The sequence below is a fragment of the Lacerta agilis genome, chromosome 13, assembly GCF_009819535.1.
Source record: "Lacerta agilis isolate rLacAgi1 chromosome 13, rLacAgi1.pri, whole genome shotgun sequence".
NCBI classification, from domain to species: domain Eukaryota; kingdom Metazoa; phylum Chordata; class Lepidosauria; order Squamata; family Lacertidae; genus Lacerta; species Lacerta agilis.
Genome location: NC_046324.1, coordinates 51,802,137 through 51,825,992, shown reverse-complemented (window position 1 = coordinate 51,825,992; position 23,856 = coordinate 51,802,137). Strand labels below are relative to the sequence as shown.

The 23,856-nt window shown below is 44.3% G+C and overlaps 1 protein-coding gene across 1 annotated transcript; it reads right to left on the bottom strand.

Annotated features, from left to right (window-relative positions):
- Positions 1 to 285: 285 nt before the first annotated feature.
- ADCY9 (adenylate cyclase 9) lies at positions 286 to 23,856 on the bottom strand. The gene is made up of 12 exons (XM_033166506.1): positions 21,963 to 23,856; positions 19,204 to 19,376; positions 15,024 to 15,128; positions 13,874 to 14,091; positions 11,856 to 11,958; positions 9,874 to 10,082; positions 9,162 to 9,321; positions 8,139 to 8,287; positions 7,655 to 7,696; positions 6,165 to 6,206; positions 4,107 to 4,145; positions 286 to 2,832 (listed from the first exon to the last, which is right to left on the bottom strand). Exons 1-12 carry the CDS (start codon positions 23,839 to 23,841, stop codon positions 1,641 to 1,643), a joined length of 4,311 nt encoding a protein of 1,436 aa, XP_033022397.1. The 5' UTR covers positions 23,842 to 23,856; the 3' UTR covers positions 286 to 1,640.

Here is a 23,856-nt window from a genome sequence, read left to right as displayed (position 1 = left end):
GCAGAAGAGAGAGTGGCCCACAGAAAAGGTCTTCTATGTGATATCAGGCAAAAGCCCCTTTATGATCATAAATTCCAGGGATGCTCTTAACAACTGAGCCAAAAGAAAGGGAGCCTGGCTTTAGTTTTAAAGAAGATTAGCATGTCAACCTATTAACAGAAGCAACCAGCTGATGAGAATGGTCATAGTTGTCCATTTCACTCCAAAGGTCAGAACACAGGAGATGCTAGCTTTTTACTGGACCAATTTAGGTTGCAGGATAAGAAAGTGCAAGAGGAAGTGTTCTATGAAACAACAAACTTTCTAACCCTAAAGTACTTTAACCCTTTTCACATCTTCTAAACTTGCAAAAACGTAGAACAGCCCCTACTTTATTCTGCATGTGTACTTGTGGGACAAATTTATGCTTGGCTACATCACCTTTAGGTGAATCACAAAATTTGGCTCTTCATTCAGTAATACAACAGGAGTGAAAATGCAAAAAAAAAATATTGTCAAAGGGAGTTCATTCTGACTGAATCCACACAATAAAGCACTGAAGGCTTATGATCTCCCTACTCATGTGCTTTTCAGCTCTGAACAGACTGCTCATTCCAACTCCCAAAAAGGACATACACTATAAGGGCAAAATACGTGCCCCAACCCTGCGAAGTCAGCCACGTCTGACAGCTTGAGTGCTGTTGGCACCAACTCTGCCTAAAGAAAGGCTGGACTGAGTATGCAGACACGCTAAATTGGCACCTGCCTTACAATCGGCACCACTGCTTACAATCCCTACTGTCTCCACAAATACAGAATTAAGGGGGGAGGGAGGAATAAAAAGGAAGGGACAACCCCCCATCATTTATTATGGTAGTTCTTTCTCTTAGGCCTGACCAGATTTAGAGGAAACAGTTTCACCCAAATGCTCAGGTGTCCCTCCTGGCAGGGGTCAGAAGCGAAACACCTGAGACTGAGATTGGCCACGCTTCTTCTGCTGCTGGAGCACTGTGCAGCCAGCGCCAATCCCAACACGGCAGAGGCCTGGGGGGTGAATGGCAAGAGGCCACATGTCCCAGAACACACAAGGGCACTTGAGTCTGATTATGGCAAACAGAGCAGCCCACGGATCACTTCAGGTAAGTGCTGGACTGCCAAGGCAAGCTCCCTGCTCCTCCTCCTCCTCCTCCTCCTCCAGCTGCCCACCCCTCTCTCGCCTCACATCATCTTCCCTTAGTGGCTGTTTGTGTCAGTCAGGTAAACATGCATTTGTCTGTGTTTACATACAAAAGGCTTAACATACAGGAGCTGCAATAGGCAAAACAAAAACAAAATAGTAGTGCCAGTGAGAAACAATAAAAATGATATAACCACGGCTTTTCCATCGAACATATGGTCAACTTTGTGCCTCTGTTCCTAGACAAGGAGTCCAGCAGAGTCTGTCTGAAGGCACTTGGTGTCTCATCTCAGCTGAAAGACTGTTCCAAGGGGAACTGGGGGGTGAGAGAGGCACAAAAGCCCTGGCACACCAGTGACCAGTGAAGTCAGGTGACAGAGCCGTCCAGCCACTCCCTCTCCTGCCCCCTCCTCCAGGAGAACGCAGCCTGCCGAGAGCACCTGCACTCTTGTAGACAGAGCACACCACACAGCTCTCTAGCACATCATACGCTCCGCGAGTTATTCAGCTTAGTCAGCTCATTGGTCTCACCGGGACCTGCTTCTTTGCAGTCATTTTTCTCAACAGACTTACCAAACCTACGCCCATCCTCTGGCTTCACTGTCTCTTTTGGGAGATTCTTGAAACAGGAGAGCCCGCCCTTGAGCTCCAAATTATGGTCCGAGACGTGGGGCATTTTGTCCAAATTCTGTACAGAAGGCACCAGGTTGGTGATCTCGTCCGTCGGAGACCGCCCAATGCTGCCATCCACCTGAACACGGATGTCTGGAGATATAGATAGCTGGTGGTGGGGGACGATCCCGTTGTCCATGCACTTGGGGTACAGGAAGGTCTTCATCTGCCCTTTGCCCTTCACGTTCACCGTCCCCCTGTAATCAAAGTCATACCCCATTTTGTTCAGGATGCGGTAGCTCTCTTCACTCACCTGGATGCGACACTCCACTCCGGTCGTGTCCATCCTGCTGGCAATGTTCACAGTGTCACCCCAAATGTCATACAGGAGCTTGGTGGTGCCAATGACCCCGGCAGTCAAGGGGCCGTGGTTGAAGCCAACCCGTAGTTTGAAATTGAACCACAGCATGTTGTTGTTAAAGTCATCAACCACTCGCATCATTTCTTTGGCAAATTCGAAGAGGGTTTGCAAGTGGCCGTGTGGGCTGTTGCTGTCTTGGCACTGGGACGTGTTCAGGCCAGAGGCGGCCATATACGTGGCCCCGATGGTTTTGATCTTCTCGATGTTGCTGTAGTCAGGCTTGCTCAGCAGCTCGTCGAAATCCCCGATCAGTTCGTTCAGGACTCGGTAACACTCCTTGCCTCCTTCGTAGTTCTCCTCGTAGAACTCACTGAAGTTCACGATGCTGGCAAAGATCACGCCGCCACTGTCGTGGTTTTTGGAGTAGCTCTGCGAGACTTTCAGCTGCTCCGCCACGTGGTACGGAATGATATTCCGCAGCAGCCAGTCCGCCTGGTCCCTCATGCTCTGGATCTTGGTGCGGTGAAGGTCGGCTTCCACGTCTCCATGGTAATGCAGGCGGTAGCTCACTTCAAACTCACGGTTTAAGAACCAAACCAGGAGGAGAAGAAGGAAGAAGCCCAGAATCACTTCATGGCCAATAAGGTCTGCTGGCCTCTTGAAGTCTTCCAAGGTTGATCGGTAGCATGGATTCCTTATGGAGCTGGAGTTAAGTTTTTAAAGAAAATACAGACACTCGCACATACACAGAGTAAATGTAAAAAAAGAAAAGAAAAAAGCAATTGTATGTTTCCTATATTCTTATATTCCTATATTCTAATCACAAGCACACAACGTTACTCTATTTTAAAATGTTATTCTATTTTAAAATATGGTTTTCTAGTCCCCCATGGCAACAGAGACAATTGTGACAAATTCATATGCGCAGGACCAAACTATACACCATGTCATTCACACAATGGGACTCTCTCTCTTTTTTGGAGTGGTGAGCAAAGATCCAGACTACACACACATACACACTGCCTAGTTTCTTTTTCAAAAACATTTTATTGTTTTCTATGGGTATACTCTAAGTAAAACGTAGTTGTATAAAACCTAAAACTCTTTTGAAGTTTTATCACTCAGATATGAGGCCAATGTATACATACAAAACATTTAACTAAATATATGCAAATAAAACACAAAATTAGCAAACCAAATAAAATTCTGTGCTGCCAACAAAAGGCAAACAATCAAATCCTTATTCTTCAAATATTTATTTTAGCTAGTATAGTGGCACCTCGGTTTTTGAACGTAATCCATTCTAGAAGACCGTTTGTGTTTCGAAATGTTCAAAAACGGGAAACTCAACACAGAAGCCTCAAAACGGAAAACTCAAAACGGAAGCCGCGTTTCATATTTGACTTCCAAGGCGTGTTTGAAAACGAAGCATTTACTTCTGGGTTTACAGCGTTCAAAAACTGAAAATTTCGTCAATGGAGACGTTCAAAAACCGAGGTACCACTGTATAGAGATTTAAGAGGGCAAATTGGGTCCTGATAGTATATCATGTTTCACAATTTTCTGAACCCCTCCAAAAATCCATTTGCAGGTTCACCACTTACGTTGTGGTGTATCAGTTTTGTTCCAATCCAGATTTTCTCCAATTGCTATTTACTTTCCCTCTCCCTACCTCCTTCCCCCTCACTCTCTCACACACATACACGGATCGTGTCACAATTAGTTACTACTTGGGTGAATCACATCATGTCCAGTTTGGTCCTCAGATGTCAAATTAAGTATTTTGTCAGACTTAGAGACTCATCCCAAGTTTTCATGCGAGAGTCTGTTTAACCTTCATCTGTCACAGTTATCTGCAGATAATATGACTGACTAATCTGACTACACCACTCTCTAAATTTCAGAAATATGAATGATCAAGCAAGCAAGCAAAGGAAAAACACACAAAAAAACTGGGAGCTAGGTATCAATTCTTACCTATAGTTCTGTTCTGACTGAAGATAGATTTCTGTGGAGCTGAAATCCAAATACAGCAAAAGAAATGAATAGGAGAGGTAATAAATGCAGGATTTAGTGAGCTTAATCTACATTTAGAATTTCCATTTCTTAGTCCCAGGGATTCCACTGGAGTTTTACCTATATATAGCTTGGTGGCTTCAGACATTCACCTTGAAGTGATGAAAATAATGAAGTTTTATGTTGATCAAGCCCTTAAATGAAAAACCATTTCTTAAGTCTGAAAACAGCTACTTCTGTTCTAGCCATTATTTAGGGTACAGCCACATGGTGAGTGTTTCCTCTTCTCTCACTTCTGTGACACCACATATACCAGGCTTCAAAACTAGCAACAATCTAGGCACACACTGCATTGTTTCTTTTCTTTCTTTTTTTAAATCCAGGCAACTGTTATATTTCTCGAGTTTATTTGGCATTTTTTTACAGTCAGTTTGGTTGTTCCTGAGCTAAATTCTGAAGCAGGCTGTTGATGTGTAACTCTTTGGACATGGAATTCAGTGTACATTTGACCTTTTTTAGTGTTTCTAATCAATACACAAGCAAGCTTTTATAGCATACAGTGGTACCTTGGTTCTCAAACGCCTTGGTACTCAAATGCCTTGATTCTCAAACGCTGAAAACCTGGAAGTAAGTGTTCTGGTTTTCAAACGTTTTTCAGAAGCCGAATGTCTGATGCAGCTGCTGGCTATTGTTCCGGGGCACCTGCACCAATCAGAAGCTGTGCCTTGGTTTTCGAACATTTTGGAAGTTAAACGGACTTCCGGTATGGATTAAGTTTGGCAATTTTGTTTTTGCTATTTATTTTGAACTTTTGTTTTTGAGGCTTTTTTGGTAAATTTGTTTTTATGACTGTGTGGAACCCAGTTCAGCTACTGATTGATTGATTGTGTGACTGAGGAAATGGATAAAAAAACCCATCCAAACAATGACTATCATCAGTGCAGGGAAGAAAAAAATTACCGTATTTTTTGCTCCATAGGACGCACTGGACCATAGGGCGCACCTCATTTTTAGAGGAGGAAACAAGAAAAAAAAATATTTTTCTGGTTTTCCTCCTCTAAAAGCCCTGGGGGTTTTTTTGTGTGTGTGTGTGTGTGTGTGTTTTTTGAGGATCAGCTAAAAGTTTTGCAGCTGTTTTTGCAAAGGCAAAAGGCCTTTTTTTTTAAAGGATCAGCTAAAGGTTTTGCAGCTTTTTTTTTGCAAAGGGGGAAAAGCAAAGCTCCTTTTGCAAAGGGGGAAAAGCAAAGAGGAAAAGCCCCATTTTTATGGGGTTTAACTCACATTTCTGAAAAATCTTATGGGAGCTGTTTCTACTGTTTCCAGTCAGATAATCTAATCAGCCAGTCACATGTCCTGGGGAAACAAACAACCTCCCTCTGCAGCACATTCAACAAAGGAGGGCGGGGCTGAAAGGGAGCCGGGGACTCTTATCTCTCTCCCGATCTGTTGCTGATCAGTTGCTGAGGGGGTCCTTTCAACACTCCCTTTCCTCTTTGTAAAATAAAAAGCACAATCTGCTTTTGGCCCCTGGGCAATTCAGCTCCAGGGACCACCATTCGCTCCATAAGACGCACAGATATTTTCCCTTACTTTTTAGGAGGAAAAAAGTGCGTCTTATGGAGCAAAAAATACGGTAATTTAAATTTTTATCGTCTACAATATTGTCTTATTTATTTTATAGTACAGTAGATTGATTATTGCTTTCATTTTATGGATCAATGGTCTTGTTAGATAGTAAAATTAATGTTAAATTGCTGTTTTAGGGGTTGCTTTTAAAAGTCTGGAATGGATTAATCCCTTTTGCATTACTTTCTATGGGAAAGCACGCCTTGGTTTTGAAACGCTTTGGTTTTGGAACAGACTTCCGGAACGGATTAAGTTTGAGAACCAAGGTACCACTGTAATAGTTTTAAATAAGTTCTTTTAAAGCTTTCTTTAAAAAATTGTTATAGCATTTCATTTAAGCCTTTGAGGAGAAAGCAGAAAGTGCAAGGAAGACTGCTAGGTGTTATTGATTACCTGATGTTCTGTGTAGAGTTGAAGATTTCCATGGAGCTGAAACTGAAATGAAAGAAGCACCAGATCAGCAAGAAAATTCACAGGCCACTATTCCCACTGCAGCAACAGCTGCTTGACAAAATGTGTACCTGCCCTGATGCATCAGTTACTGCATCAAGCAATTCTTCAGAAATGGGCAATGAGCCTCATGTATGTCTGCTGTCTCCAAGGTTCACATGTTACAGCTTCTTTATACCAAGGAAGTCTCCACACTCCTGGCAACAAGAGACTTGCACCACAGTTCACAAGGTTCAGTAAACATCTTTCTCTCACAGAGAGACTTAGTCCATGTTGGATGACCAGGTCCAAAAGATGGTCCTTAATGTGTTTAGTTAAATTCACACGAAAAGGCCATTTTAACACATGCATGGTGCATGTTTTATGAGGATGGTGGCTGTGTAGAACCAAACGGGGGAAATGTTCTGGAAGGCCTGTAAACACCACCTTGGTAGCCAAGATAAATTCAGGACAAATTGGCAGTCTCTGCCAGAAGCAGCTCACATTATGTTTATGCTACTTGGCTTGCTTTTACGTTATGCTTATCTGGGGGCTTGAGACGTTCAGTTATTGGCCTAGGGGGGGGAGCTATCTGTAAGACTGGAGGGCCTGCTGCCCATGCCTTCATCAATGGGAGGTTCTGGCCAAACTGACATATGCTGTGCTTTGTGTAAGTGATACATAAATGTTTTCCAGGGTGCACCCAAGTCATGACGGGCGCTTCCTGTTTCAGAGTCTGTAACGGCATAAAGCAGGCACAGGCAAACTCGGCCCTCCAGATGTTTTGGGACTGCAACTCCCATCACCCCTTGCTAACAGGACCAGTGGTCAGGGATGATGGGAATTGGGAAAACATCTGGAGGGCTGAGTCTGCCTATGCCTGGCATAAAGGCTCTGCAGGCTGTGCTGCTAGTTTACACTTTCTTCTAAAAATGCACTAGAATTGGCCGATCTGGCATTTTTTACATTCTGTTTTGGTATCCCTACATCCAACCACTCGGCACAGGCTCTCTTTTGGGCCTGTGGATCAGGACCGTGGGAGGGCAAGCTCAGGCTGGAGGCTCCGAGCACCCACTGATCCGAAATACAAACTGGTCGCCTTACAAATGATGTGAGTAGAAACTGGAGATGATTATCCTCCACTTGGCCGTTTCCATTTTCCTTACACCGAACAATAATGGGCAGGATGCCAGGAACCTCAAATCCAAGCTCAAACCAAAAAGGAAAAGGCATAGACATCCACCTGATTGCTATCATGCAGTAAAGCATGGTGACTTCAGATACAGAGTTCCAGAGCTTCTCAAAACCTTGTGAATATAAGTTGGGGGGTAGGGGAGAAGGAGAAAGCAATTGTTCAAAGTCTAAAAAAGCTGCTGGTTGATATAAAGACTTAAGGAAAAGGCTGCCAGGCTCAGCAATAGCCAGAAACAAAAGGAAATCCAACGAATGCTTACCTAAAGTTCTTTACTGATTCAATATATGATTCCTCCACAGAGCTGAAACAAAAACCCAAGAGACAGACAACAACAAATCAAAAGCATGGATGGAAAAAAAAGAACAGTTGCAAAAAAACACCCCCTAAAAAGAGAAAAACAAAACACCCCTCCTGGCTGCCACTCTCCGAATCTCATTCTGGGCTGCTAAATACCCATTCTGACACGGAGTTATACACCAGCCTCACTCCTCCTTCCCCCCAGGGGTTAAGCACATTACTTCACAAAACGTCAAAGTATACACCTGATGGCTGAAGTGGCAGCGCTTCTAATCAGCTAAGACACCTGGTGAATCCACCTGCAGGTGGAAGAGGGATGAGCCCGAAGAACACCTATTTCACTCCAGCTGCCTGATGATGTTCTCCAAGACTCCTCACTGGGGAAAAGACAGTGTCCCAACTCACAGGCAACAGGCAGGAAGCACCACGTTCCCTCAAAGGCTCACCTGTCAGCGCACAGAGGCACCCACAGCAAAACCAGCAAGACTCCTCCAACCAGAGTGGCCAGAGATGATCTCATCCAGGAGCTGAGCTGGCAGAAGTTACAGTACTGGACAATAGTGATGAGAATTGCAGAACACATAAACATGGTATACTGCAACAAATAGAAACAGCAGCTATTAGTCATATATGATCTATTGGAATGGGATGTCTAAGTAAATGCACAGGAATCCACTTTTTTTTTTAATGGCTGTGGTTGGCAAGCCAAAATTTCACTAGTCATTATGCCTCCCCTCAGGGCTGGATTGAGGTTTGATGAGACTCCAAGCTACTGAAGGTCATGGGGCCCTTTATATGTCCAGCTGTCCTTTGTCAACAACAAATTGTTGCTGTTTTTTGTGTTGAATATATGCTATATGGTAATTTATGGACCTAATAGGTCCATACACAACACAAAACACTGTTGCTATATGTACGTTTTATTTTATTTGTTTTTTATCTTATGTTTTGGAAATGTACATCCAGGTTTTTTTCCCTTTAAATTTTTTTGGGGCCCCCAAGAGAGTGGGGCCCTAAGCTATAGCTTGTTTAGCTTATATGTAAATCCGGCACTGCCTCCCCTCTTCAGGCTCACAACAGCGCTCACTCCACTTAACGTATGTTGGCTTCACATGCAGCCAGCCTCTCCAATGTTGCCTACTCTCTCTCTCCTTTGAAGAATGAAGCACCCCATAGCCAGCTCACTGGAATTGGCAGATGTTGAGCCCTAGCCTGCTAGGCACCTCCTTTCCCATCCCCCTCAGTGCTGCTTCCAACTCCTCTCGGGAAGAAAGCAACCTGCATACTTTTGGGCACCCAGGGAAGTGTCTACCCAACAACATTTCTGGTAACTGAGATTTGGAAAAAAAAGGAAGTGAGAGAACCAACTTGTGGTTCTCAATCTCCATCCTCTGCCTGCCTCCTCACAGGATACAGCGGGAGCACAGAAAAACTAGTCAAGTCATGGGATTCAGTAAGGTATGACTTACATAAATGTTTGTTTCAAATTCCAAGGTGAAGTGTGAGAAGACTGCGACAGCGGGGAGGGAGATCCAAACGGCACCAATGAAGTGTCGCGGCAACCAGCCGGCAATCCCCTCCAACAGCCGCTTCGTGCAAGCCATTACGTCCTCCAGAAAGAACACCATTCTGAAAACAAAACACATCTAAGTCAGCCAGTGTAGCCGCCTCTATCTATGACAGAACTGAGCCTAGAAAGGCAAAGAAGCGGAGAGGAAGGGGTTTGCAAGTCTCTCTGTATTAGCTGAAGTCCTCGAGGCACTTTGCTCGGAGCCGGCCTCTAAGCAAGGAAATGGCATGCTTGATCTCCTCTCTTAATCAGACTAGCAGCCGCAGCCCCACCACTTTGTTGGATCTTGCTCTCTTCCCTTTCCTGTCATGTTCTCACCTTTAGGATGAGAGGGAGCTGCGCTGCGCTACCTTACACGTTTAATTATGTCCAAAGTGACTCAAGTGGGTTTTGCCTGGCCTAGGTTAGACCACTAGAACAAATCTGAGAGTCACGGCTCACTTCGAAGTGGTGAAAGGAGGAGTCTGTTTTTCATACACCAGAGTTGCGAAGGCCCACGCAGAACTCTCTATCCCATTCTTAGCTATTCCCATTTCAAATCCAAGAAGCAGGCCCAGCCTCTGCTGCTATCCTACGCACCCTGTGAGTGATCCAGACTCTGCCTCATTTACCTAATGGAGACGATAAGGGACAGCACCTCCAGCAGAATGGCAATGACCACCACAACCACTGCTGCAGGTGGGGGAGGAGTTGCAGCCATCCCATGCTTCAGGAAGCAGGTGACAGAGAGGATGAGGAAGACTGTTGTGGACAGCAAAACATCCAGAAGTGAACTAAAGGTAGCACTGGCAAAGGTCTTCACGGGGATGTTCCTCATAACCTGTTTCAGATGAAGGCAAAAAGAACAGAATGACACAGTGCACCAATATGTGGGTGCCCTCTTTCTTTCTTTCTTTCTTTCTTGTTTGTCTTTTAAAGAGAATCAAATCCAGTGTGGGCATTTCTGTCAAATACAATGGCACAGACAGAGCTTTTGGGGGTGGGAGACAGAAGGAAGCTGTTACATTATTTAATAAAATGTATATACCACCTGTTCAACTGAAAACCTCCAAGCTGTTTACAAAGAGCAATATAATATATTCATTTAAAAACACACAAATAAAAAACAAACATTAAAAACAAGTCAGTATAAATTTTTTTACATATAAATAACTCATCACTGATTCTGTCCATTTGTGTGCTTTATTTCCTTGGGTTAAAATATTCTCCTTTTCTACCCTCCTTTGGCCTTCCTTCAGCATGATAGGGTAAAAAGGAGATTTTTTAACCCAAGAAAATAAAGAGTACTATTTCTGTTCCTCCTGCTCTGGAGTGAAGCTTCTCAGCAGCTTCCCCCTGTTCCTGTCCTCAACCCTTTTGTTCTCCTTCCTTCCCTCCCATCCTCTTACTGCACCTCCACTCTCCATCCTCTAGGCTCCCCTTTGCCCAAAACTGTCACCCTTACCTGCTTTCTTGTTCTCAGCTTTCGAAATGCAGCCAGCTGCCTTTTTATTCTTCAGCTGTGTACATTCCTCAGCTCTGACTGCATTGCTAGGAGCCCTCCTTCCGGGAGGCCATTCAGTTCAGCTGCCAGCTGCTGAGTTGCCTTCGGACAGTATCTTATATCCCACACTCTCAATGGCAACTTATTGCAGTGCTGAATGCAGGGGGCAGCTGCAGCTTTGCGGTCTTCAAAAGGCCCCGTGAGGGGACTATTCAACAGAACCAGTGATAGTGTAACAAAACACAAGGGATTTCAGCAACGCAAATTTAGACTGGATATTAGGAAACACCTTACAAACAATTTAAGAACAGGCAAAGCTCCCATGACTGTTAAGAAACTCCCCCAGGGTAGCACTGCATGTTCAGGATGGTTAAAGGACTGATAACCTTTACAGTGTGATGGACCTTTGTCCTATCTTTTGCCTACATAAAGGATGTTCAGATGCTGTCATATGAAAGATGGAGCAGGCTCATTTTCTCCTGCTCCAGGGTAGGACTCTAACCCATGGCTTCAAGTTACAAGAAAGGAGATTCCGACTCAACATCAGGAATAACTTTCTGACAGTAAAGAGGTGTTCAGCAGTGGAATGGATTCCCTTCAACTCACAGGAGGTTTTTAAGCAGAGGTTGGATGGCCATCTGTCATGGATTCTTTAGTTGAGATTCTTACATTGCAGGGGGCTGGACTTGAGGACCCTCGGAGTCCCTTCCAACTCTACAATTCTATGATTCCATGGTTCCTGCAACAGCGTATGGTTCTCTACCCTTAAACCATCCTGGCATCAAGTTCAGTAACTGCCCAAAAAGGAACAGAGTACAAACCATCACATCCTCCAAAACAACTCCTAAAAGCCACAGACATGAAGGAGTTAAAGCATCTCTCTCCCCTCCTACAAAGCTCCAAATGTATGTTCAGAAGTATGAATTCAGAACCCTGGGACAAAAGCAACTGGGCTGGGTGAGATTAAGAGCGGAGGACAATGATAAAGCACCCCTCCCTCCACAAAATGCAACACTCCAGGACTACTTTTCAGTGAAAAATGAGCACTTCATTAGTTTGATCCTCAGAGACAACCAGAACATACACAACACACAGCACACACAAACACACCTCTTCTTGATAGCTGCTCCTATAGTTCATCTCCAATTCCTGATCCAGGAAGTTCAGGCTCAGTCTGTTAATGGGCGGCTTGAAAAAATAGTCTTTCATCAAGCTAGAGGAAGAATGGAAAAGAGTTTACTTTTGCATAATTATCATTTGAAAAAACAATTCCTAACGTTCCATTTCCAGGTTACTTCTTGGTTGAGCAACCGCTCTTAGTCTCTCACTATTCAGTATCTGTGTTCACACAAGGAAGGAAGGCAGCGCTCAGAATATTTCCATCAGCTAGACAGAGCCAATTCTAATTTTGTCCCCATCCTCCCCCCTACTGGATTGTATAACGGCAACACTGAGACGGAGGAGGAGGAGGAGGAGGAGGAGGAGGAGGAAGCTGACAGCGTGTGCTACCTGCTGGACTGTGAAGTAAGAAAGCAGGCAGGGACTGGCTGAGGGAGATTCTGGCATTGCAGGCGGTTGGACTAACAACCTCCAGCCTCCAGGGGAGCTACAATTATGGTGAGGCATAACAACAGAATGATCCACCTACGTCTTGCAAGTAACTCCACTTCTGAGACACCCCCCCCCCCCTTCTATATGGGAAATGTCGTCCCATATTGTCCTCAAGGGCTGCACACATCACTTGCACAATTTACAGATTCAAAGTCTCACCATGGATGGCACTAACGTCCTGCAAGTTATGAGGTAGCATGTTACTTCCTTTGTGCATAGACCTATTATGTTTTAATTTGTTGGAAGCTGCCCAGAGGGCCTGGGGCAACCCAGTCAGATGGGCGGCACAGTAATAATTTCCATTTACACTAAGATGGGGAGCAAGCCTGTGTGGCAAAATGTAAACCCAATTTGCACAAACCGTTGGAGTATGCAGAAATGGCAAAAACTTACTGGAAGATTAAGATGTTGCATATCATCTTTGCAACACCCATATAAGGTAGCCCAGTATTATTATCCACACATGCAGATGGAGGACAAAGGCTGAGAGATGAGTAACCTAGCAAGTTAATGCAGAACATGAATTTAGAACTGGGAACTACTTTGCTCCCAACTCATGCTCACAGCCACTCTATCACACCACATCTCAGAGATGCTGCAGTCCCCACTAGGATGCCCTCGTCAAAGCAGGGGAGAAGCACCAAAACCCCTGGAGAGATCAGCTGCTTTGCTGGGGCTTGAATGCTCATGGCCAACTGCCCACTAACAAGGCGCTGCTTAGACAAAGCTCACAGTCGCCTCCTGAAAATATTTATTTTAAACTGTGACTAGTTATTTAAGAACATGTGAAGAACCCTGATGGATCAGACCAAGCAGCTATTTAATCCAACATCCCATTTCCCACAGGGGGGAAAAGGAGAACACGAGGGCCCTCTCCCCAATGTTGTTTCCCAGCAACTGGTATTCAAAGCCTGTTTCCTCGAAGGTAGTACATAGCCTTATTTTCTTGCCTCATCCCAGTTTAAAGCCAGCTAAGTGGGCGACTGCCACAATATCATGGGGTAGTGAAATCCAGTTTAAGTGTGTGCTGTGTGATGACTCCACTGGGTTTTCGTACGGGAGGTTGGGGAAAACTTGAGTCTACCCAGTTTCTCTACACAATGCATAATCTTATGTACCTCTGTAATGGTAAACTAAAAAGCACCATATGTTGCAAACTTTCCCTTGATCACTCCAATTGCCCTTTTCTGACCCTTTTCCAGCTCTACAGCTATTGTTTCTGAGGTGAGGTGGCAAGAACGACAAACAGCCCTCCGAGTGTGGTTGCACTGCAGATTTGTATAACAGCAGTAACCTATCAGCAGTTTAATTTTCAGTTCCTTTCCTAATTATCCCCAACGTGGATTTTGCCTTTTTCACAGCTACCATGCACTGCACTGGGTCCATGTTTCCACTGAGCTATCCACCATGAGATCAATACCCCTTTCCTATTCAGTTGCTGCTAGTTCAGACCCCACCAGTGTGTATGTGAAGCTGGGATTCCCCCCACCCCACCCCACCGCATCCATCCTTCTCACCTGTCTTCTTTTATCACGTCAACAAAGTGAGCGTCTGTTTTCTCCCTGATGTTTTTGAAGCGCAGTGGCAGAAGTGGTGATTGATCCAAGCTCACGCCAACCCATCTTCCTTTCTCCTGCAACATTTCATAAAGGGACGTTTGGCTGTTGCTCAGCTTCTCCTCTTGTGGAGGATTTAGAAGACCATTCTGGGACTTTGGACTGCATCCTCCAGGGCCCTGATTCAGATCAAAGGAGGGCCAAAAGCACAAGGAGACAGAGTGATTGTGCTATTCTATTGCTCATCCTCAAGAAATTTTGACAGAAAAACTGCCTCAGCTCTAACAGTTTATAATTTGGAGTGAGAAAGCCTGCAAGCTTTCTTTTTTCAATGATTTTCAGGTTTGTGAACAGAACCAAACAATTAAGACAGAAAAAAAATTCAGGATATTTTTACAATACAAATTATTTTTACGTACATTATTTGATGTTTTGCAAGTCAAAACACCCATTGTCTGAAACAGAAGGGATGGTATTCAACTAAATTTTTTGCAGCGTAGAGCTACTGAAATTAATGGATGTAACTTAGCCATGTTCATTCATTTCAATGTATATCTATGTAAAACTTACATAATACTATCAAAGATTTTCACAGCACTGTGCAACCTACACTTTTTGCCCCAAACTAGCTAGTGATGTTCACAGGGATCTGAGTACAGGATGTACTGTATTGGTCTCTTATCACACTGGCTCCGCACAAAATCAGTGGCATGATCAAACATTATTTTACAATTTATTATTTACTTTTTAAATTCCTATGCTATGCCACCCTTTATCCAATACCTGGGCCAGCACTGGTTGTTTAAATTTTTTATTTTACTCTTCTACAAATATGGATTGGAGGAAGCTAGATAAGGCTAGCCATGGAACTTTGCTGCTGGCTCTAATCTGTTACACCACTAATAGTTCATAGTTCAAAGTGATCAGTTTGAAGCACCCAAGTGTAACTTCTGGAAGTATACAGATCAGTTCTGAGAATGGAATTCTGTATGTCAGTGGTTAAGCCGGTTTTCTCTCGAGACCACCCCAAGTGGGTTTCTGAATCTTGGACTTACCACATGAATGAGGCAGGGGAGCTAGAGAAGAATGCAAGCTGATAAATTAGTGTTACCTTTGTGCTGTTTTTATGTTCATCCTGGCCCCCATTTTGGATAGCTCCTTCCTCTATACTTGCAGCAGAAGCAGATGCCAAAGTAGTATTACATGAAGGGCATGTCTAGAAGCCAAAAGAGAAAAACACTGCAAGATTAATTTGTCTCTTTTAAATAGCACTGACATTGCAAATCTTAGCATGTCCAATCTGTATAAATTTCAGGATTCTTGGCAAAAGGTTTCTCAAATGCAGCCCATGGGATGTTGCCAGCAGGCTGCACATCCCACTTGGTTGTCCTTTTTCCTTCCTTGAATATTTGGGAATAGAATTAAAATCACTTGAGCGTAAAGGAAAGTACTATCACATATGAGAAAAGCTATCACCACTTAATGGAAGCCTAACTATAATTAAACAAAAATACAGTGAATGCACTTGTACTTAGATAGTCTGTTTGGAATAATGGAAATGCCATCTTAAAAAAAAATAGTTTCTAGTTCTCATGGCCACAGAGACAGAATGTTAAAGCTGAAAACATAGTCCATAAAAGATAGAGAAGCAGCTGTAATTCATCATTTATCTTATTTTTTGTATCCTGCCTTCCAGCTCACTTGAAGGAACCAGGAGGAAGATCTCAGTTGACACACAGTACCAAGAGCCACTTTCTCACAAGGTGTACTTGTTGAGAAAAGCACAACAAACACACACATACACACACACACAGGCTGCAATAGTTTACAGCAGGGGCAGGAAACCAGTGGCCCTCCAGATATGGCTGGACTGGACTACAACTCCCATCACCCCTAAACATTAGCCATGTGGGCAGGGACTAAAGAGAGTTGGAGTCCAACAATATTTGATGGGGGGAGGTCATAGATTACACCATCCGTGGTTTATAGAAACTATCCCAGTCAGGCAACCATTACAGAAGCCCCAGGCTATTCAGGTGATTTACTGAGGGCCTTCTCGGTAGTGGCACCCGCCCTGTGGAACGCCCTCCCATCAGAAGTCAAGGGAATAAACAACTACCTGACATTCAGAAAATTCCTGAAGGCAGCCCTGTTTAGGGAAGTTTTTAAACTGTGATATTTTAAATGTATTTTAATGTTTGGTGGAAGCCACCCAGAGTGGCTGGGGAGACCCAGCCAGATGGGCGGGGTACAAATAAATTATTATTATTATTATTATTATTATTATTATTATTATTATTATTACTGTGTAAGCAAGGTTTGGATATAAAATATCAGAGAAGCATAAAACCTGAAAACCAGTAAAGGAATGGACTCTCAAGTGATGAAGTTATTTTGCATTTTATAATATAAAACCTCAATCGACAGGAGTGTCAACTTGGTTTTTAAATGGTCTCTGTTCCGGTGTATCAACAAGTTGATTTGGAAAGGCCCCAAAAGTGTTTGTTGCATGGCATACTGTCATACTTCCTTGAAACCCTTAAAGCAGCAGCTATTAAGTTATTATACAGCTTCTTTTAAAAAATTGCTGGAACTGAACATTATGGCCCATTATTGCCCAGTCTCCAATATTTCATTTCTGGGTAAGGCAACTGAGTTTATGAAATGCATTTGACATATCTAATGCCTGCCTGCATAATGATGTACTCTGAAAATGGTAACATAATTGTAAGGAGGTCACTTACAATAAAGTACACATTTTGGAGACAAAGCCTCGTGTTGAATGCTCATTCTCCAAAATCAGATGCTTCAAATGAGTGAGGTCCCTTATACCAGTTTCTCTAGGAACTTGGTTTGCTATAAAATAATGCAGTTGGTGCAAATGGACCCAATTAACATGGAGTGGCAATCCTCTCTACTGATACGGGTTTATATTCGTGTAGACAAGTCCTTATTCATATGACCATGCTTTAAACTGGGCTAGTCTTGTCTATAAAAGGGTTGGTGGAGTACCAATGGAAGCAAGGGGGAAACAGAAATCTTGAACTTCTGTTTCTTCCAGACCATCAATGTTGCCTTTGTGGAAGGATTATCAACCCACTCCAAATTTCTGATAGGTGACTGCCCCAAAATCAAGTCTTAGCTTTCTCTTTTACAGCCCCTTCCACTGCTACCCACAGCCTGTCCTGTGGCTCATGTATACACAGGCTGCAACATTCAAAAGCTGAAAAGCCTCATAATAATGCAAGAAGCATGGCTCCCCCACCCGACCCGTTCTGCACACTCGTCGTGGGGTTTCCCTTTACCAAGTCAGGGCTTGGCACTTAAAGTGATGTATTTTGTAGCAACCCTTTGCCGCACAGAAATAATTTGTGTTTGAATTTCAATACATAAGATTTGGAAGTAAAAGCTGGTTTCTGAGAGATCAACCATTAAAAACACTTTCCCTGTGTTGATAATTTGACTTCTATTGATTGAAACCTTTTTTAGCACAATCCAACCGATGGAAATAAGTTTAATGGTAATAACGTATATACTGAGATTCCTGCATTGCAGGGGGTTGGAATAGATGACCTTTGGGATCCCTTCCAACACTACAATTCTATGAATGTTTTAAATTCCTGAGGATTATGACCCCCAGGAAGCAAATCCATTAATGTGTGACATAGATATAGGGTGAAGCTCTATATGGTGTGCAGCTGTCTCTGACACTCCAGGGCTATAATGAAACACCTTATTCAAGATTCATTATAAATTTGAAGGACAGCCACGCTGCCATAATCCTTAATATTTCATCTGCAATTCCAGATGAAAATAATCATATTCTTTTTTTACTGAAAACACACAATCACATAAAGAACCATAGCCTAAAGGGATGAGTAAAATATTTTACTGACTTGCTATGAATTAAAAACTACAAATGCATCAGCTGATATTGACGGCATGTCCATCCAACCTACATCTCAAACTCAAGGCTGATAACAACCTTACATCTCATTTATTCACCCCTCCCACCACCCTGTGAAGGCTCATACAGGCCAAGATGAACCAAGTATCTACAGAGCAAAGAATATGGGATTTGTACCTAAGCCTCTCAGGGCTACTGACTGCACTCGAAATGGCTCTGGAACACCCTGAACCAGCAAGGTGCACCCCAGACGTTTTTATTACAGCTCCCATCAGCTCCTACCAACACACCATTGTTTTTAGTTAACAAATAAAAAAACTTATATCCCACCTTTCCTCTCCAAAGGGTGCCAGGGTAGTTAACAGCATGGAGGCGGGGAACGCAACATCCAGTATACAGTATTTTTAGCTTTAAAATGTTAATATAAATTGCAAATTATTAATAATATATAGTTTATTCTTTACTCACTCAGTGCTTGAGTTCAGTTTACATGTGCTTTGGCTTAATGAAACAGGTAACTCCTCCTCCTCCTCCCTACAAGCTCCTTGAGGCAGAGTCCTGCCTTCTTTGTTTGTTAACTCCTTTTTCAAGCTTTTGATACATTTATTGACAATTTTATGAGAAAGTTTAAGTGGTATGATTAAGGTAGGCATTAGAATCAATGGAATCATGTTTCCTCTACCATCACAGCATTTAAGCTAAAGAATGCTTTTATGTTAAAACAAAACCAAAAGGTTTCTGCTCTGTCACTTGCTTTACTTTGTAAGCAACACACACACAAATTTCAACCAGTTATTTTTCCCATGTAGGTATCAGAAAAGCAACCCTGAAAAGTGACTGGTTTGCAGGAACAAATATTGCACTAGGAACAAATGCTTGGAAGAGCACACCAAATTGTGCACAGCTAAGAAGTGTGTCTCTTCCCACATACATTTGGGGATCTTAGGCCACAAATCGTACTTAAGGATCAGGACCCGAGAACAAGAGTTCCCTGCCACCCCCTTGTTCCATTTGCCACCTGCTCCGAAGAGCTCGAAGCAGCATTTCCTCACTAACACTGCTGCTGTGAGGTAGGTTGCACTGAGATATGGAGACTCGTCCACCTGGGGAGCTTCATGGCAGAATGGGAATTTGAACCGGGTCTCTCACAGCCAACCCTCCCCTTTATTATCATGCAGTATGGTTCCTCTCTCATCTTAGGGCTTCATAGGCAATAAAATGAAGAATGAAATCTTTCTATTTCTCCTTCTTCAAGGATTCAGTGATGCATGTTCCAACTTCTACTCCAACCACCCAAGTGGCTATTTAATGTCCCCAATGAAAGCTTCTCAAACAAGTTTCTGATTAATAACCCTTAGAAGTTTGAAGAATACATTTGACAAACCTTGTTTTTTTCCAACTGTCTGAAACCTTTTGCTAAGTTGCCAACATTCTCGGCTGATGAGGTTCCCTGTAACTTGCTTCTGTCTCCTGCTTCTAGACCTGGAAGCAGCATCTGTGAGCAGCTGCAGTGGGGCTCCTTCACTTTCAAACCAGAAATCAGGTATGTTTTCAAACCTACAGGAAAATTACAGTTAACAAAGCTGAAACCATTCTTCCACTACTATCCCTCCCCCCCCACTTGTTTGTAGAACCCCTCTCTCAAATGTGCGCTCCACTATGACTAGGTAAACCACAGCAGCCAGCTACTACTACCAGCGAGCCAGCTATTCCCATGGCTCACTGCTGCTCTTGGGAACAGCCAGGCCCATCCTCTGGCAACAAAAAGACATTTCATAAACTGCTCTAAACAGACTTTTGTTTCCCTTTTCCTGCCTTCCTAATCCCTCACAATAAAAAGAAAGGCAAGAATGGGCTTATACAATACAGGGCAGCAGTATTTTACAATTTTTGAATACTGTAGGCATTTCTGTCCCACGCAGTAGCACTTGATTTCATTGGCAAGTGTGAATGTTTGCTTAAAAAACAACACACACACACACACACTTTACATGTTATGAAGAGTGGGAATCCTGCACCAAGGACTACTGCACTGCAGCATCTGAATAATTGTAAGACTTTTCTCGACTAGCTGAATGCTAGCAAGACTCTCCCCACCTCTCCACCAGTTTAGCAAGAAGGTACAGCCTAATGGCCTGCAGATTATCTTCCTACAGCAAACATGGTGTCAAAAACATTTAGCAGTAAGCAGAATGGCTTGTGCACACATAGAAGTCCTTCAGGACACAAAGCTGACCCACCACTCAAGGTAAGACCCCTTCAACATTTCCAAGGCTGCAACCCTATGCACATCTTAAACAGAAGTCCTGTTGAATTTATTTTCCAAAATGGAACCTATGATAGTTAACTGCAGCAACAAAGACTCCTACATCTAGTATACTAACAGTATTCAAAGCTCATTCTTGCATACTTTAATCCCTCTTTCACTAAACTGAGCTGAATCTAAATAAAAGCCATGAGAGTGACATAACCACATTAATTACCTGCATATGTTTATTATATTTTTAACCCAGTTTATATTTTAACCCAGTTTAGAATTACCCTTAAAACCAGGTCTTTAACTGAATTTATCCAGTTTATGCAAGTTAAACATCCATTCAGTGTTAAGTGTGTTGCTGCAGAAAACAAAGGCTTCTCTTTACACAGCACAGTGCTCCTCTGCAGGATAGACATAAGAAAATCTTCTAATTATGTCTTATATTTGTTAAATGCTTAAGTGTACTGCTAGAACAGAAAGTAGGCGCTTTGTGGTAGTCATTCCCATCAAAGGCTTTCTACTACATCTGGAATAGCCAGAAACCCTATTTCTTAAAAAACAAAATAAAATCAGATTTCACTATTAAATTGTTAATATTGTATTTGCAACTACTGATCTAGGAGTATTCTGTACTGAAAGCACAGACTATAAATGCTATAAAGAAATAGATACGTATATAATAAACAAATATACTGTAAATTAGTTGTCTAGGGTGCAGCATATCTTGTACACTTCAGGGAGCCACAGAGTAAACAGCACAGGTTTTCTCCAAAAATCAGGTTGTCCTAACAGCAGCTGACTTGGTTGAGGTCAAATGACAGTTCAAAACAATTCAAAACAATTTATACAGATAACAATTACAGGTACCCTCCATCTGCTGTCAAGGAAGGCAGGCTGAGTCCATTACTACATTTCAACTTTCTGGCTTTTAAATTTCACCATGCTAAGAAAACTCAAGAGGAGGAAAGATGGAAACATTTTTCAAGCTTGTCTTGAGGAAGCTTTAGCTTTGCATATTTTACATCATTTTATGCTATATGCCCCATCTGTTACCCACACTTAGCTGTCTGCCTTCCAGTGCACTCTGCTCTTGCCTACAGTTTCTAAAACTGACTATTAATTAAAACAGTATCAAATACTTCATTTTGGATCATCTGTTCCCCAGACTCATAAATACAGAACAAAGTACCTGAAACAAAACAGTTATTATTTGACTGTTTTCGGAGGAGCATCAAATAGAAGGTGACTTCTATTTGAAATTCATTAAAATATATGCCTTTTCCCTAAAGTACTTGCCAAACTGCTACAAGTTCTCTAAAGAACAGATTTGTAATTGGGTGCCTCAAATCTATTTATAGCTTCAACAAAATAGGTTAGTACTTTATAACTCAAGTTCTAACCATTGCAACTCACCAAACAGTGGTATTTTCCTGGAGAAACAAAAAAGCAAATCTGCCTTAATACGAGGTGTCTGCAGCCTGCTCCTCAGCACAAAGACAAAGTTTTTCCCCCCTGAACGTCCTATTTTTTTCTAGAAGCCTATGAATCACTTGAAACCCAACCACCCAAAGTATAGACTATATGAAAGTATATGAACTATAAAATATCTGGCAGATGATTAAAATTCAACATTTATTAAAACTGCCCTTTAAAATAATCAGTTCTAAAATCAGAAAGCATTGCAACTGCCAAGCATATGACATCAAATACCTTATCTTTCATCCCTTGAAGAATCAAGAACCTCAAAACTAAAACTGTGAATCTCAGATGTTGTACTTGATGTGTCCAGACTTGCCCATGTCAGCACAACAAGCATAAGAAGTTATGGGAGGAAAGAACTGAAGTATACCAGTTCATTTTAGACACACACGCGTATATATATATACCTTTAAGCTGGTCTACAACCACACTCTGACCAACACGCTCAGTCACCTTTCCATCCTCCATTTCATAGCGGTCGTCTAAGTATTTTGCAGTAGCTTCTGAAATATGGACCTTTCCTGCCACGCCCAGTTGCTCCATAAGGTTGGCCAAGTTGACATCATTGGACCACACATCAAACTTGAACCTTCTCATCCCCAGAATGCCACACAGGACCGTCCCAGTGTGAACACCAACCCTCATGTTCACCATCTCTTTCTTCTCCTGACAAAACTGCTCAATGGCTTTAATCATGCCCAGCCCCATCTCAATGCAGCAATAAGCATGGTCCTCTCGGGGCTCAGGGCACCCTGCCACACAGTAGTAACAGTCCCCCAAAGTGCTTATCTTCTCACATTTTGTGTCCTCGCACAGGCGGTCAAAGCGACCAAAGAGATCGTTCAAGAGTCCCACCAGAGCATGCGCAGATTTGTTGGCACTCATTTTTGTGAAACCCACAATATCCGCAAACAAAATACTGACTTGTTCTATCTGCTGCATTTTAAAAGGACGGAATATGATAGGGTTTTTCTGTATAGAAGGCTTTTTCTTTTTGTTTTTGGGGCTGGAGGTGGAGTGGCGCTTCACGGAGTTCTCGCTTTCGTCGTCCCCCTGCTTCATCAGGTCGTCGGCAATAATCCTGGGCATGACAGAGTGGATCATCCTCTCCTTGAGGGCCTTTTCCACCTCCAGGTCTTTGCCGTGCATTATGGACTGCCCCACTTTCAGGAAGGTGCTTCTGGACCGGACTTCGGACATGATGAAGAGGTGGATGCCGGTGGCGTGGATGCACACATGCAGCAGGGCTTTGCTGAGCAGGTCCCAGGCCAGGAGACGCTCCCCGAAGGGCGAGAAGCAGCTCTCCTCGCGGAAGTAGTAGCCGAAGGTCTCGAAGAGAACCGAATAGGAGAGGCCCAGCAAGAAGCTCAGGTAAAGGGGCAGGTGCATGACGGTGTAGAGCAGCAGCAGCACCTCGATGCACATGGAGAAGCTGCCCACCTGCGACAGGCAGGGCCCCGACGGCGGGGAGGGCCCGATGGGAGCCCCCCACTCGTCCTGGCCCGCCGCCGCCGCCGCCGGGGGTCCCAGCGCCTGCAGCTGGGGCGCCAGCGTGATGGCGAAGACGAGCAGCACGAGGGCCAGCGAGGTGCGCGCCGGGTGGCGCCCGTAGGCGCGCGTGAAGGTGAAGGCGAAGAAGGCGAGGCAGGCGGCCAGGAAGGCCAGCGCGGGCGCCACGAAGGGGGCCTGCCGCCGCCCTCCGCCGGGGGGGCCCAGCCGCAGCGCGAAGTAGCCGCCCCACAGCAGCCCCGCCGCGCCCAGGTACGAGAGCGCGTAGCGGAAGCGGCGCCGCGTCTGCGGGAAGCAGCGCTCCCGGCAGGCCTCCTCCAGGTTGCTCGAGTCGAACGTGGGGTTCCACCACTGCGACGAGGCGCGCTCGAACAGCTGCGGGAGCCGCGTCGAGCGGCGCCGGGAGCCCAGGCCCAGCCCGAGGCCCAGGCCCAGGCCGAAGCCGCCGCCGCCGCCGCCCTTGTCTCTCTTCTTGCCCCGGCCGCCTCTTCCTCCGGCCGCCGCCTGGGCCCTCCTGGCTGCCGCCGCCGCCGCCGCCGCCGCCGCGTCTCCCGAGCTGCTGCCGCTGGAGGAGGAGATGCTGGCCTTGGCCGGCTGGGCCCCCGCGGGGCTCCGGGCGCAGATCCTCACCGTGACGCTGCCGCTGCCGGCGCTGCCGCTCGAGTCGCAGCTCACCTCGGTGCTCCGCCGGCGCCGCTGAGGCTGAGGCTGCTGCTGCAGGAGCTGCTGGTGCGCCGACGAGCCCGGCGGCGGCGAAGACGACGAGGAGGAGGCCATGGCCGCGGCCCTCCG

Bases quoted from the DNA above. Each gene is read 5' to 3' on its own strand.
- ADCY9 (XM_033166506.1), bottom strand. From the start codon at position 23,841: ATGGCCTCCTCCTCGTCGTCTTCGCCGCCGCCGGGCTCGTCGGCGCAC. The intron at 15,129-19,203 runs GTTTGTCAAATG...TTTGGCTTCTAG, and splicing joins GACAGTTGGAAAAAAACAAG to ACATGCCCTTCATGTAATAC. The intron at 2,833-4,106 runs GTAAGAATTGAT...ACTTAACTCCAG, and splicing joins CAGTCAGAACAGAACTATAG to CTCCATAAGGAATCCATGCT.